The sequence below is a fragment of the Mobula birostris genome, chromosome 31 (assembly GCF_030028105.1).
Source record: "Mobula birostris isolate sMobBir1 chromosome 31, sMobBir1.hap1, whole genome shotgun sequence".
Lineage (NCBI taxonomy): Eukaryota > Metazoa > Chordata > Chondrichthyes > Myliobatiformes > Myliobatidae > Mobula > Mobula birostris.
The window spans coordinates 16,886,569-16,901,038 of NC_092400.1; the positions used below are offsets into that span (position 1 = coordinate 16,886,569).

The 14,470-nt window shown below is 37.9% G+C and overlaps 1 protein-coding gene across 1 annotated transcript in view; it reads right to left on the reverse strand.

Moving 5' to 3' along the window:
• Positions 1 to 14,470, reverse strand: part of slc15a4 (solute carrier family 15 member 4) — a 73,390-nt gene that overhangs the window by 21,252 nt on the left and 37,668 nt on the right. Inside the window, exon 6 of the mRNA XM_072247617.1 lies at positions 9,774 to 9,929. Coding sequence (XP_072103718.1) covers positions 9,774 to 9,929 — 156 coding nt within the window. The remainder of the gene's footprint in view (positions 1 to 9,773; positions 9,930 to 14,470) is intronic.

Here is a 14,470-nt window from a genome sequence, read left to right on the forward strand (position 1 = left end):
TAAATATGAAACTCAAAGGTTTCAGAGAGAAGGATCAGGTAAGAACAGGTAAGTGTTTTTTTGCTGCCTGTAAATCCCTTGTCCTTAATTCAATGTAGGTAGGATAGTAGTTTCGCTGTAATGTTTCTCCTAAAAGTGGGATTTCAGAGCATCTAACAGTCACCCTGATGACTACATCTGCAAGGAGGGTATCAAACTTCAGTTTCTAACTGACCAGGTCAAGAAAATGGAGCTAGAGCTGGAGCTGGATGCAGTTAGGACCATCTAGCAAGCTGAAAACTTCATAGATGAAACTTTTACTGAGGGTGGTCACATCCAGTGTGCAGGCTTCAGATAAAAGATTGGTGACCACCAGGAGAAGCAAGTTCCCCTTTGGCCATTCCTCTCAGCAACAAGATGGAGTTTAACCCGGCCAATGTGAAGTGTTGCACTGTGACAGGTCAAATGTAAAGATACTGAGAAGTGTTGATGAGCAGAGGGGTCTTGTTGTTGAGTTCATAGCTCCCTGAAAGTGGTTACAACAGGTTGATAGAGTAGTTAAGGCAGCATAAAACATGCTTACCTTTATAGTTGAGACTTTGAGCCTAAAAGGTCAGAAAATTATGTTGTCACTTTATTAAACTAGTTAGGCTGCATCTGGAGGATTGCACAGCTCTGGCTGTCCCATTACAAGAACTATGTTTAGGCTTTTGCGAGGGTGCAATAGAGGTTTACCGGGCTGCTGCTTGTATTAAAGGCAGGTGCTACAATGAGAGGTTGGACAAACTTAGGTTATTTTCGCTGCAGTGGCAGAGGCTGAGGGGAGATCTGATAGAAATTTACAAGATCATGAGAGGCACAGATAGAGTAGACGGACAGTATCTTCTTTCCATTTTGTGAAGGAAATGGATAAGATATGGACATTATGCAGGCAAAAGGGATTAGTTTAGTTGCCCATTTGATTACTAATTCAATTGGCTCGGCACAACATTGTGGGCCACAGGGCCTGTTCCTGTGCTGTATTCTTCCATGCTATAATCTTTATATTCCCTTGGCCAGAGCCAAGGAAATTTAACCTACAGCAACCCATTTTGACCGAGTTTGATCCTTCAGGGATTCACTTAGTTATACTTGGCAGAAAAGGATATCTTTAAAATTGGGCAATTCAATCAACTGAATAGTCTGAAACATTTTTCAAGTCATGATATTTTGAAAGTTCTCCAGAGGTGATGGGATCCAGGAGATGCTCCTGGGAACAGTACATCTGCTGTATCACCTTCAATGCAATAAAACATTCCCAGACAGCCTGTGGTACATTAATCAAATAAAAGTTGGCAATATGCCGCATAGAGATAATAGGAAAGTTAAAATGTCTTAAAAATAGGAAAAAGATAAAACATTGGGATTTTGGAAAAAAACATGGAATTCAGAGCTTTAGCAGGGGAAACCAAGTATGAAGGAATCGTTAAAATTGAAAATGTTGAAGAGATTTAGCTGGCAGAGTGCACTCATGCGATAATTGGAAGGCAGTAGAAAATTAAGGTATAGAGTAAAGAGTGATTACATAAGAACATATAAAAATTTATAAAGGAAGGAATTGTCTCAGACGCCTAAAGATAGGCTCAGGGTCAAAGATTATGGTTGAGACCGAAGAGATGCACTGATCTTCTAACTAATGTCTTCACTGCACTTCCATAGTCTATAGCTTTCTAGCAGGAAAGTTCTGCTCATTCCACTCTGAATATCAGAGTAGTAGTCTGACACTGTTGTGAGGCAATTCAGAGAACATGTCAATGAGGTAGAGCTATGTAAGTGAAGCAATGTTTTTTTCCCCCTCAATATGAAAATTAGTGGAAATAGAGGATAGTTAATCAACAGTCTGCGGGGGTTTAAAATGTGCTCGGTCATTAATTTTGTCTGTTACTTGTATTTGATTATTACAGAAAAATGTGCCCTTCACATTCAAGTAGTAAATACTGTACATCTTCAGTATTGAAGATACATGCTTAGAAAATGGAAGCATGGTTTTTGTGCATAAAATACACATAAAAATCACTTTGCATGTTTTAACATAAATTACTGAAACCTTGCTCATCAAGAAACTTGGCCAGCTACTTCAGATTGCAATTCATCTTAGTGTAAGTGTTAGTTGTTTATATTATAACATCTTCAATGTGCACACTCTCCATTGCCCATGTTTTTCACTTTCAGAGAAAAGAAAAACAAACACTGCACTGAGGAAGCAACAATGGCAGAAATAAAGCATCCTCATCGTGACATGTATTCTTTGCTTCCTCATTGTGCTTGTCTGCTGAATGATCAATGGAGTGTTTGGGCAGATCAGTTCTGAGAGTTTCATAGCCTGAAGCAGCTTTTCATTATAGACATCAGAGCTCTTATCTGACTACATGATGAAAGTGTTGCTCACGGTATCTTGGGGCCATTTAGTGCATAGGAATGGATGTGTGCGCAGAAATGCAGGGACAGGACGCAGTCAGACAGTGCAGATGTGCATTGGTTTCTTTCCACGGCTTGACTGTTCTCTTGCTGTGGCCAGCATAAAAAGCATACTTCAAAGTTGAGAGCACATTGTCCTGCTTTCCAGTGGCAGTGACATGGCAGTGGAGATGCCTGCAGGCAGCTAACATTGATAAATGTTCAAATAGTTTTTTTTAGTTTATTGATGCAAGTAAAAACACCTATAGAGACGTGCAAGGAAACACAGGACTGAAAACTCAGTACTCTAGGGGTATCAAACCTTCCAATGTGATAAGGTGGGATGGAGGGGAGGGTACAGAATATAAAAGTGCTGGCATTGTACTATTAATTATGGAGTCTATCACTGTAGTAAAAAAGCAGGATATTATCAAATGTGGCCAAATGGGTAGAATGTATGATTAAAAAATAGAATGTATGATTAAAAAAAAAGGTAATTACTTTGCTAGTGCTAATCACAGAGAGATGCCAAAAGTAATAAGGTTATAGTGGTAGGAGATTACCACTCCCCAATATTAACTATACATTAGCAGTTTAGAGTGGTGGGATATTTATAGTGCATTCAGGAGAGCTTTCTGAGCCAGTTTACTGACAAGAAAGGGTACTTACGGACCTAATCCTTGGGAATGCAGCTGGGAAAGTGGTTGCAGCACCAGTGGGAGAGCACTTCAAAGATGGTGACCAGATCTAAGCTTCAAGGTGGTTATGTAAAGAGATAAGAATGAACTAGAGATTAAAGTCCTAGATTAGGCGCAAATCCAGACCAGGCTAAAGTAGACTGGGAGTAACTACCTGCAGATAGTGAACACAATAGATTCTGTAACTACCAGAGCAACACACACAAAATGTTGGAAGAACTCAGCAGGTCAGGCAACATCTATGGAGCGGAATAAACAGCCAATGTTTCTGGCTGAGACCCTTCATCAGGACTGAAAAGGAAGAGGGGAAGAATCCAGAATAAGAAGGTGGGCAGAGGAAGGGGAAGGAGAAGGAGAAGGAGTACAAGCAGGCAGATGATAGGTGAAGGCAAGTGAGGGGGAAGGTGAGTGAACGAAGTAAGAACCTGGGAGGTGATATATGGCAGTAATAACTGGCTGAAGGAGGAATCTGAGAGGACAGAGGACCATGGGAGAAAGGAAAAGAGGAAGTGCACCCAAGGGAGGTGATGGGCAGATAGTAAGACAAAAGTTGCGGGGGGGCAGAATGGGGAATGAAGAAAGAGAGAAGGGGTCTCTGTTTTGCAGATAGGTAGGTCTATAAATGGAAGGCATTTAGAAGTGAAATAGTTCAGGGGCCACTAAGTTTCTATTATGGGTGAAAAGAAATGACAACTAACGCAGAGAATCCTGGAAATCAAAGGATACAGAAGGATACAAAGCATAATACAGCATTACAGACTTAGATAAGTGAAAACAAGGGAAACTTCAAGAGCATGAATAGCATAGGGAGATTCTTAAGAACCAGGCAGTAGTGGGATGCAAGATGGCAGACAGGATTAAGTAAAATGCAAGTTTTTATTTAAAAAAATAGTAGATTAAGGGTATGAGGGTAACTGGAGCATGAGTAAGGTCCATTAGGGACAACAGTGGCAATCTGTGTGTGGAGCCAGAAGATAGGTACAAGGTTTTAAATGATAATTTCTCACCCTGTATTGAACAAGTAAAAGCATGGTGTTGCTAGAAACCTCTAGGAAGGGGTTTGCGATTAAATTTTGAAATTTTAGAACATGCTAGCATGAAAAAGCAGGTGGTATTAGATGTCACAGCAATCTTTAAAACATTGATAAATCCTAAAGCCCTGACGAGATACATGACAAGCTGCCACGAGAGGCAAGGAAGGATGCTGCTGTGGTCCAAAGAGAATTTTAAACGGCAAGCTGCAGTTGACAGGAGGACAGCAAATGTGTGGTAGCTTCATTCATTGACTACTAAGTTGGTAAAATGGTCAGAGTAATGGCAGGTGGAATTTATTATACTTTTGGAGGATTAGTGAGGGCAAGATAATGAACTTTGGGGGGCACTGAAGATTACTGAGGAACAAAGAGACCCTGGAATACAAATCCAAAGATATTTGAATATGGCAGCACAGGGCAAATAAAGTAGTGAAAGGTAATGTATGGAATACTCTCTTCTGTTCACCAGAACACAAAATATAAAAGCCCAGAGGTTATGGAATCTAAAAGATTGGTTAGGCCACACCACAGGAAGGACACGATTGCACTAGTGGGAGTGAAGGGGGGAAGAGAGGACAGCCTGGAGCAGGACAAGATAGAGGTACAGGTACACATTCCTTTATCCGAAATTCTGAAATCCAAAAAGCTCCGAAAATCAAAGTTTTTTTGCCAACAGCTGACGTCACTCAGGTGTGACGTGGCAGCACTAGCAGAGGCCGTCAGACGTCAGCTGTGGCTCAGCGCTCGTACTGGTTACACCTGCATTTGCTGTTCGTTGATATGTTGTGTTCACTGTTGACTTTGTGTTTAATTTCACTGTGAAAATGTCAAAAAGAGCTGCAGATACCCCTATGGGTAACAATGAGAAAAAGAGAAGGAATCTTCTCTATCAATAACGCAGAAAGTGGAGTTATTGCAGAAGCTTGATCGTGGTGTCTATGCGGCCTCTTACTGAAGAGTGTCAGAACTACCACTGTATATGATTTAAATAAACAGAAAGACAAGTTACTGAAGTTTTATAGTGACAGTGACAATGACGTTCTACATTTATTCCAATAAGTCATTTACCATGTGTTTGATTCGGTTCATTTGAAGCTGTATATTTTTATGTTTTATTGAATGTTTTTGTTGGAAATAAAATTTCTTCTTGTCATTATTCCCTAAACAATACAGTATAACAATTAATTACATAACATTTACATTGTATTAGGTATTATAAGTAATCTAGAGATGATTTAAAGTACACGGGAGAATGTGCGTAGGTTTGGCGCGGTGTCGGGTCCTAAACTCCACCACACTGAGACAGGTTAAATAAGGAACACTCACAATGTGCTGGAGGAACTCAGCAGGTCAGTCAGCATAAGGGACTTGAGCATACGTGTTTTTTGGTATCGGGGGGGGGGGGTGATGAAATCTGAAAAATTCTGAATTCCAAAATGCAACTGGCCCCAAAGATTTCGGATAAGGGATTGTGGATCTGTGTTCTAAATTATGAAGGACAGAGTAGGCACTAGGAAACTTAATCTGAATTTCAGAGCTGTCAAAACCAAGGACAAGGATTTAGAGTGAGAAGATTTAAAGGGAGTCAAAGCAATAATATATTCATCTTGGCAGTAAGAATCTTTAAAAAAAGTTCAAAGTAGTATTTATTATCAGAGTACATATACATGTCGCCACCTACAACCTGAGATTCTTTTTCACGCGGGTATACCTAGCAAACCTAGGGTCAGTGAAGGATTAAGTAGAGTGTAGAAGACAACAAGCTGTGCAAATGCGAATCTAAATAAATAGCAATAAATAACGAGAACATGAAATAACAAGATAACGAGTCCTTAAAGTGAGATTATTGGTTGTGGGAACATCTCAATAGATGATTGTAGTTATCCTCCTTTGTTCAAGAGCCTGATGCTTGAAGGGTAGTAACTGTTCTTGAACTTGTCGGTGAGTCCTGAGGCTTTTGTATCTTCTGCCTGACTGCAGCAGTGAGAAAAGAACATGGCCTGGGTGGTGGGGATTTCTGATGATGGATGCTGCTTTCCTTTGACAGCATTTCATGTAGATGTGCTTAATGGTTGGGAAGGCTTTACCCATGATGTACTGGGCCAAATCCACTAGCTTTTGCACCATTTCTCCAAGTACATAAAATATGTGGAGGCAGGTACCCTCACAATATTTAGCCATCTAACACTTTAATTGCCAAGGCATAGAAAATTTATAGACAAATTGGGGTTGGTTAGTGCTGGCTGACATGAGACGGTAGCCCTAAAGGACTGTTTCTGTGGTGCATGACTCTGATGAGGTAAATTTCACCAGTGTAGTTGTGACAGGTCCCCAAACTGTGCACCAACATGAATTCTTCACATAAAAAATACAAGAAATTCAGCTTGTGTGCGAAACTGTAAAGGGTAAAATGTTGAATGGTGGGCAGAAATATTTCAGATTTGTTTTACTACTACAATAAAAAAAAACTCTCCAGAGGGCAGTCTTTATATTTCCTCGTTTATATTGTGGGTGACATATCTTTTCCAATATCAAATGTTGGGTAGTTTCAAGAATGCAAAACGGTTCCAGATTCAAACTGACATATCATTTTAGAGGCTTTTTAATTGGGTAAGCAGTTCAACAAACTGAAGTTCCTGATGTGACATTTACAGTGTACTCTTATTTTTTTTAATTGAATCAAGACCAATTAATGTGAATGGATTGCTAACTGATCTACATTTTCTTGATATCTTCATTCTGGAGAAAAGCAGAGTAGGTAGGTTTTATAGATGAGATATGCACTGGAAATAATTGCTCTTGAAAGCAAGAGAGATGGCTTATATGCACCATATATACTTAATCGTATTTATATTTTGTAAAATGTAATGATTGAAATTAGTAAAATATCTTCAAAAAGCCTTGGAAAAAATAAGCTTGAACCAAGTTTTATTTAAAACAAACTACAAGGTTTGATGTTGACTATCCGCCAAGATTGTGAGATATTGGATGTATAACTAAAAAGGAGAAATTATTGTGATACAACCATGTGTATGCTGCATTCCTATTACTGGTATTGATTTCAATAATGCCTTATAAATCACTTCACAAGATTGATAACATCATGCAGTTATTACCTTGCAGTTTCCTTAATGATCATTAAAATTGATTAAGCAAACTGAAGATATGTCCCAGACAGAACAGACATTCATTTAGCATTGAGATAATTAAACAGCCCAGTTTCCACCTGATAGTAATGGCAGTGAAACAAAAGGGTTCATATATTTGCTTATGGCAACTTGATTTAAAATACTTGAGTATTCGAAAAATAAAATTGTTACTATTAGTATTACTCTACTGTTCCCTCTAAAAGGCACTGGTCAAGATTCATTGAAACTAAATAAAATAATGAACTATTTAGTATCTTCTTGTTCAATAGCAATGAAACAGATGCATCATACAGAAATAAAATGAAAGCCTGACCTCTACCTGTAATTCCTGCAATATGCAGGAGAAATACCAACACATGAGAAGAACATTTGAATGAGAAGCAAATGAGAGCTTACAAAATTCTAATTCAATAATGTGGTGTTAACAACACAATACCATCAGCAAAATTTCAGGAAAATTCACTAGTGGGTGAGCATAACAATTTGTTTCCCTTTGAACAGCACGTTTTCCTTAAAGGTGTAGGTACAGATGTAAATCTTCCTAATTATTTTTCTATTAAAGGGCTGTAGAAATCAATAGTCCATTGATAAATTCCACTTTGATAAGTAGCCCTGGAGAATCACAGGATGATTACAGCATAGAGGACCCAATTTGTCTCAGGTCCACACTTGCTCTATGTAAAGTAATCCATCTAGTCCCATTCTTGCTTCCCTTTCAGATACTTATCCTGTTTGCTGAGGAAAAACATATTTACTCTTCACCTTTGGTTCGTTTGCCAATTGCCCACATTCTCTGCCCCTTGGCCCTTGACTTTTCCTCCACTGAGAACAATTTCTCTTGATCAGCTCCATCTGTAATTGTCAAGTTTTTAAATACCTCTGTCTGGAAACCCCTTCTGTTCCAAAGTGAATTATTTTTACTTTACCAGTCTGTTCCACATCAATAAAATCTCTCATCACTGGAGGTTTTTTGATAAATCACTTCTGCATCTTTTTGTAAAGTTCAGTGCCTACTACTGGGATATAATACTCCAGTTATGGCTGAACCAGTGTTTCATAAAGGTTTATTTATGACTTCTTTGCTTTTGTCATTTATGCTCTATTTATAAAGCCAAAGATCACATATAATTTTAATCACATTTTCAACGTAGAACATATCTGTGCAAGTAGAACCCAGTTCTGTAGAATTGTGATTTCCAATTTACAATGTATTTTTGTATTCTTTCTTCTATAATGTTATATTGCATATATTTTTTACATTAGATTTAATCCACCATTTATTCAACCAGTTTTCTTCACCAAACCTATTGCCCATCTCTTCTCAGGTGATTCAACCTCAGGTTCAGTATTCTGCAAATCTGTCCCAAGTCATTATAACATCCTATTATCCATCCCAGTAAACTCCTCCCATTGCAAAAATGACCCTTCGTCACTACTATACTTTCCTCTGTCACTTTTCCAGTGTTAATGCCATGCTTTGTCCCGTTTGATTACGTTCCATCAAACAATTGTCAAGGTAGTTAGGTGTAGTTTGCCTTTAAACCTCATGGTAGTTTACACTAATAGAAGTCCAAGTGATAGCTAAATCTGTCCCCGATTATCCTTTATAAAGCTTTTTACATTGAAAGATTTAAATGAATGGTCTGTAGTTATTAACAGTTTTTCTACATTATTTTTGAAGGTTAAAACACTTGCATATTTTAAGCCCTTTGGCATTAGTCGCTGAACCACCCCCACAATCAGCAGATCAAACATTTTGGCCAAGGTTTCTCAATTTCCTCAGCAACCTAGTATGCATTCCATTCCAGATTTATGCACCTAGCATTTCTAAAATTCTCCCCTAGCTGATTCAGAATGTCATCTGCATTTCTTTTTTGCTGAGACTCCAGTCATATCTTCCCTGATGAAGACTGATGTCGTCTTTTATTACTCATTTACTACTATAGCTTTTGACTTCATGAATACACTTGCTTTCATGAGTACACTTGTTATTTTAAACAAAGTTAGTTACTTTTAAAAGGTTTAATAAACTGGTGATGCTGATTTCTTTATAAAGTCAGTTTGCCCTCTGTCAAAAGTCTGAAGGGCAAACAAAATATTAGTAAACAAAACAGTAAACTGTTGACATATAAGCTAACACTATCTGTCTGCTATACCGGTGGTTCAAACCTCAGCTTAATGCAAATTGTTAACTTTGAAAAATGTTGCAAGTTCAGAGAGATCAATTTTGTGGGTTAAAATATGCATACACAGCACCCAGAAATAATTCCAAATCTGGCATTCAAGCTCACCTGACAGAACATGTACAAGCACATGATCTTCCGGACTAGTTAACTTATCATGCTTTCTTAGTTGATTTAGAGCAGTATGGCTTAAGGCCATATATTCAACAAGAACTTTTGTACATAAAAATATCAGGATGCATAACAAAAATTTACATGAAATAAAATCTAATCATATCGCTTTGCCACACGTACCTGCTATACTTGCAAATATTTCACTGATCCCAATCATCACATACTGTGGAATTTGCCACCATATTGATAATGGTGCAGCATTATACCATACATTCCCAATCTGCTGTCCAATGGTGCCATTTTGCAGGCTATTCAAACGTTGGTCTTCCAGAATTCCTGACAAGGAGAAATACAAAACAGGTCTTTATGCAAACAGTGAAACGTGATTTTAAATGAACAAACGTACACTCAACCAGTTAATTTTCAAATCACTGCCTTAGATCTTTTCCATTTCATTTTAAGTAACCAATAAGATCCTTTTGTGTTTATGTTCCTGAAGTTTCAATTGTCACGATCAAGTAAATAACGATATAGATAAAATACATACAAGATTAAATTCAATCGAAAATTCAAAGCTAATAATCAGATTTGCCATTTCATCTTCATAAAACAAATGAATGGCGAGTAGATGCATTGAGTCATCCATTATTATCATTACACGAGGAAATCTGCAGATACTGGAATTTCAAGCAACACACATCAAAGTTGCTGGTGAACAGGCCAGGCAGCATCTCTAGGAAGAGGTACAGTCGATGTTCCGACATTACGTAACGTCAACTGCACCTCTTCCTAGAGATGCTGCCTGGCCTGCTGCGTTCACCAGCAACTTTTATGTGTGTTGCTTATTACCATTAACTGTTATTATAATGCTCTTCACGTCTAGTCCAGGTGTAATTGGGATAGTTTATTGTCATTGACCAACAACGATGAAAATTGCAAGTGGAGATAGTTAATGATAAAAAAAATAGGAAGTATGCTTCCATATCAATGATATGCTACATAAACTACTCACAAGTATTCAAGTGTTAAAACTAAAATATGTAAACAATAAAGAACTTATTGAACCAGAGGAGAATAACATCACTCACTGAGGAGGGAGGAGAAGATGGCAGCGCGGCACAGCACCCGCTCCGAATGATATCATGGTATGTGTTAACTAGGGGCCGCGCACAATCCTGATTTGATGGAGACGGACGTGAGAAGCACGGAGGAACACCTGGAGAAACTTCTGAAATGCCCGCTTCGCTGCCGCTGCTACTGTGCGATCAAGAATCTCCGGAGGGGAAGGCCCCAGATCCTCGGCTTTGCCTATTGCCAGAGCCAGGGTCAAAGCGCTCGGCAGAGATGGTGCTCTGTGCTGAGTGTCGGAGGGTTGGTCGGAGGCTCGGAGTTTCTAGACGGACTCAAGAGTCGGCTGTGGTCGGGTACTTCCAGGATGCTGTATCGGCAAGTTTGCGGCGCTGGAAGCTCATGGCAGGAAGAGTTTTTTTTCTTCCTTCTACCGTCTGCGTGAGATGATGGGATTTTCGAGAGACTTTGAGACTTTTTTTTTTTACCGTGTCCATGGTCTGTTCATCAAATTACGGTATTGCTTTGCACTGTTGTAACTATATGTTATAATTATGTAGTTTTTGTCAGTTTTTCAGTCGGTTTGTCTTGTGTTTCTGTGATATCATTCTGGAGAAACATTGTATCATTTCTTAATGCATGCATTACTAAATGACAATAAAAGAGAACTGCGTGTCCTCATAATCTAATCTAATCTAATCACTAAATGGTTCCCATAACCTATGGATTGTTTTCAAGGACTCTTCATCTCATTTTCTCGATACTAATTGTTTATTTATTATTGTTTTTCCCTCTTTCAAATTTATAGTTGTCCTTTGCACATTGGTTGTTTGTCCACCCTGTTGGATGTGGTCTTTCATTGACTCTATCGTGTTTCTTGGGTTTATTGTGTATGCCGGCAAGAAAATGAATCGCAGGGCTGTATACAGTGACACATGTACTTTGGTAATAAATTTACTTCGAACTTTGAATTTTCAACTTCATAAAGTCTAGACTTAAAAGCAAACTAATTTCAAGATGGTGATTCAGAAATGTTTATTTTCAGTTATGTTCAGAAACCTACGAATATCGTCATTTGTGTTGCAGGAGAGAGGTTAGGTGTTTATAATCTCAACAGGAGAATGAAATTCTAAAATTCATCAAGAGTTATTAAACTAATCCAAAGTTCCTCCATTAAAGTAGTTAATTTCAACAATCTTCAAGTATTTTTCACCTGCAGTAAATGATTAAGCAATTATTTCCAGAAGTGACAGACACAGTCATAGAAGGATGGGAATCAGTTTGATAGGAGCCAGACTTGTGTCTTAACATTAAACAAAATGACCGATACCTAAAAGCTGTAATAAAAACTGAACAAGGAAAATACTCAGCAAGTCAGGCAGCATCAGGGTAGTGAAAGAATTAGAATTAACTTCCATCAACTGCTTCTCTTTCAACAGAAACTGAACTTCCTGCTTTTATAAAACTGAAGAAAATAAAATGGAACACAGCTGGAGCTTGATACTGTTAAAAGTGTATGCTTTAAGGCCAGGTGCTTAAGGTTCAATGAAAATATATTTTAAGTATAAGATTTTTAAATTCTGTTAATACACTTTACAGGTGAAAACAGTTTAGTTAGATAGCATCTAATTCTGCCAGAATGTGGAAAACAAAGGCTTAGACCTGTAGTAAAGTCTTAAACGGAGTATTTACGACAGGCGATTGGATTCCAGTGAGAGAAAATTTTCAAGAGAAAAGACAAAGTCATTGTACCAAATTAATCAATTATACCCAGGGTTTGTCAGGAAGTACATCTACCACAATTAAAGTCAGAGCAGGGAATAATACAAAAATGACAAATTTGAAGGCTCCTTTATCCAAATGCACACAACATTCCTAACTGTACACATGATTTAATGGCACAGATGAAAATAAAGGGATTTGACCTAACAGCCATTTCAAGGCCACAATGCGAAGTGACCAGGTTTGGGAATTAAATGTTCCAGGATACTTAACTTTTCGAAGAGATGGGCAGAGTGAAAAGGTAGATAGGGTAGCAATAATTTTAACAAATGGGATTAAAGTAGTAGAAAAAAAAAGGTTCAGAAAATGTAAAAATAGAAACTGGGTGAAGTTAAGAAATGGCAGTAGACATAGACATTGGTAGATATGGCATATATACCCTCAACTAGAGGCAATACTGAAGGTATCACTTAGAAAATCAGAGGTGCATGTGTTGAGAGTAAAATAGTTCTGGAATACTTCAATCTATACTTAGACTGGGAAAACAAATCAGCAGTAATGGTGTGGAGGACTAATTCACTGATTATACAAGAGATCCCTTCCTAGATCACTATTTTCAGGAACAAGAAAACAGACCTTAGCATTATACAATGAGAAAGGGTTCATTGATTATCAGGGAGTTGAGTGGAATTTAACAAGCTAACATAATGAGTTGTATGTAAAAACTGAGATGAGAAACCATGGTTGTAAGTATAAATAAAACAAGTTACCAAGTCATGAAGTGTTAGATGGCTCTTGGAGTTTAGGAAACCAAGTTAAATAACAGACAGTAAATGAGCTGATATATAAACAATGTAGTAATTCTTTCAAAGGATCCTTTAAAGCAAGATAACCCAAAAGTTTAGATGTGGTCATCAAGTTGAAGGTAGTGTTATTTCAGTCTTTTAATACAGTATTTCCAAGAAAAAAAGCACCCCAGTACAAGTCCAAGGAAAGTAAAATTTCAGAATTCAGCTAAAGGAGGAACAAAACATTTATTAAAATAAGGTACAATATCAGATTATGCTACAAAGGAACAGAAAACAGATTGTAAAAAATTCTAGTTATGTTGAAAAGGAAATGCTTAATTAAAATTAATGTGGGTCCTCTACAGATGGAGACAGGAGAAATTATACTGGGAAATAAGGAAATTGCAGAGAAATTAAACAGGTGAAGGCAGAGAAAACTTGGAAATAGTGAGGAGCCCCAGATCCAAAGTGAATCAGGAACTCAAAGAAACCAGCTTGAGTAAAGAGAAAAATAATATTGCAGATTAATGAAAATAAAAAGGTAATAAATCTCTAGGACTCCATCCTATAATTTTGAAGATGCCAGGTTTGTAGTTGGGGGATTACTAGTTCTCATCTTCCAAATGCTTCAGTACTTCCTACAGACTGGAGGGAAGCAAGTGTAACACTATACAAACAAGAGACCAATCACAAACCAGAGGAAATCTACAGAAGCTGGAAATCCAAGCCACACACACAAAATGCTTGAGGAACTCGGAAAGCTAGACAGCATTTATGGAAAAAGAGTACGGTCGACTATTCGGGCTGAAACAAAGGGTCTCGGCCCGAAACACTGACTGTACTCTTTTCCATAGATGCTGCCTGGCCTTCTGAGTTCCTCCAACAGTTTGAGTGTATTTCTTGTAACACTATACAAGAAAGGTGGAGGGAAGACAGAGAGCCATTGATCAGTTTAGCCCAATATTAGTTGTCGGAAAAATGTTGTAATTTATCTTTACATGTCCTTGTGACATATCTGCATTTTTAGTTAGCCTTTAATAACAGTATGCAGAAAAAATTAATGCACCAAGTATGGGAGTATGACAGTGGCATTGTCTGAGGAATAATTAACAGATAGAAGATGGTGGGAAAAATGGGTCATTTATGGTTTGGAGACAGATCATGGGGGGGGGTCAGAGTGTGCAATGTTGGAGCTCTAGCTTTTCACATCAATGCTCTGATGGAGGGGATCAAGGGTAATATATTAAAATTTACTGATATAATGTAACAAACCATAATTGCTAAAATGAAGAACATCAA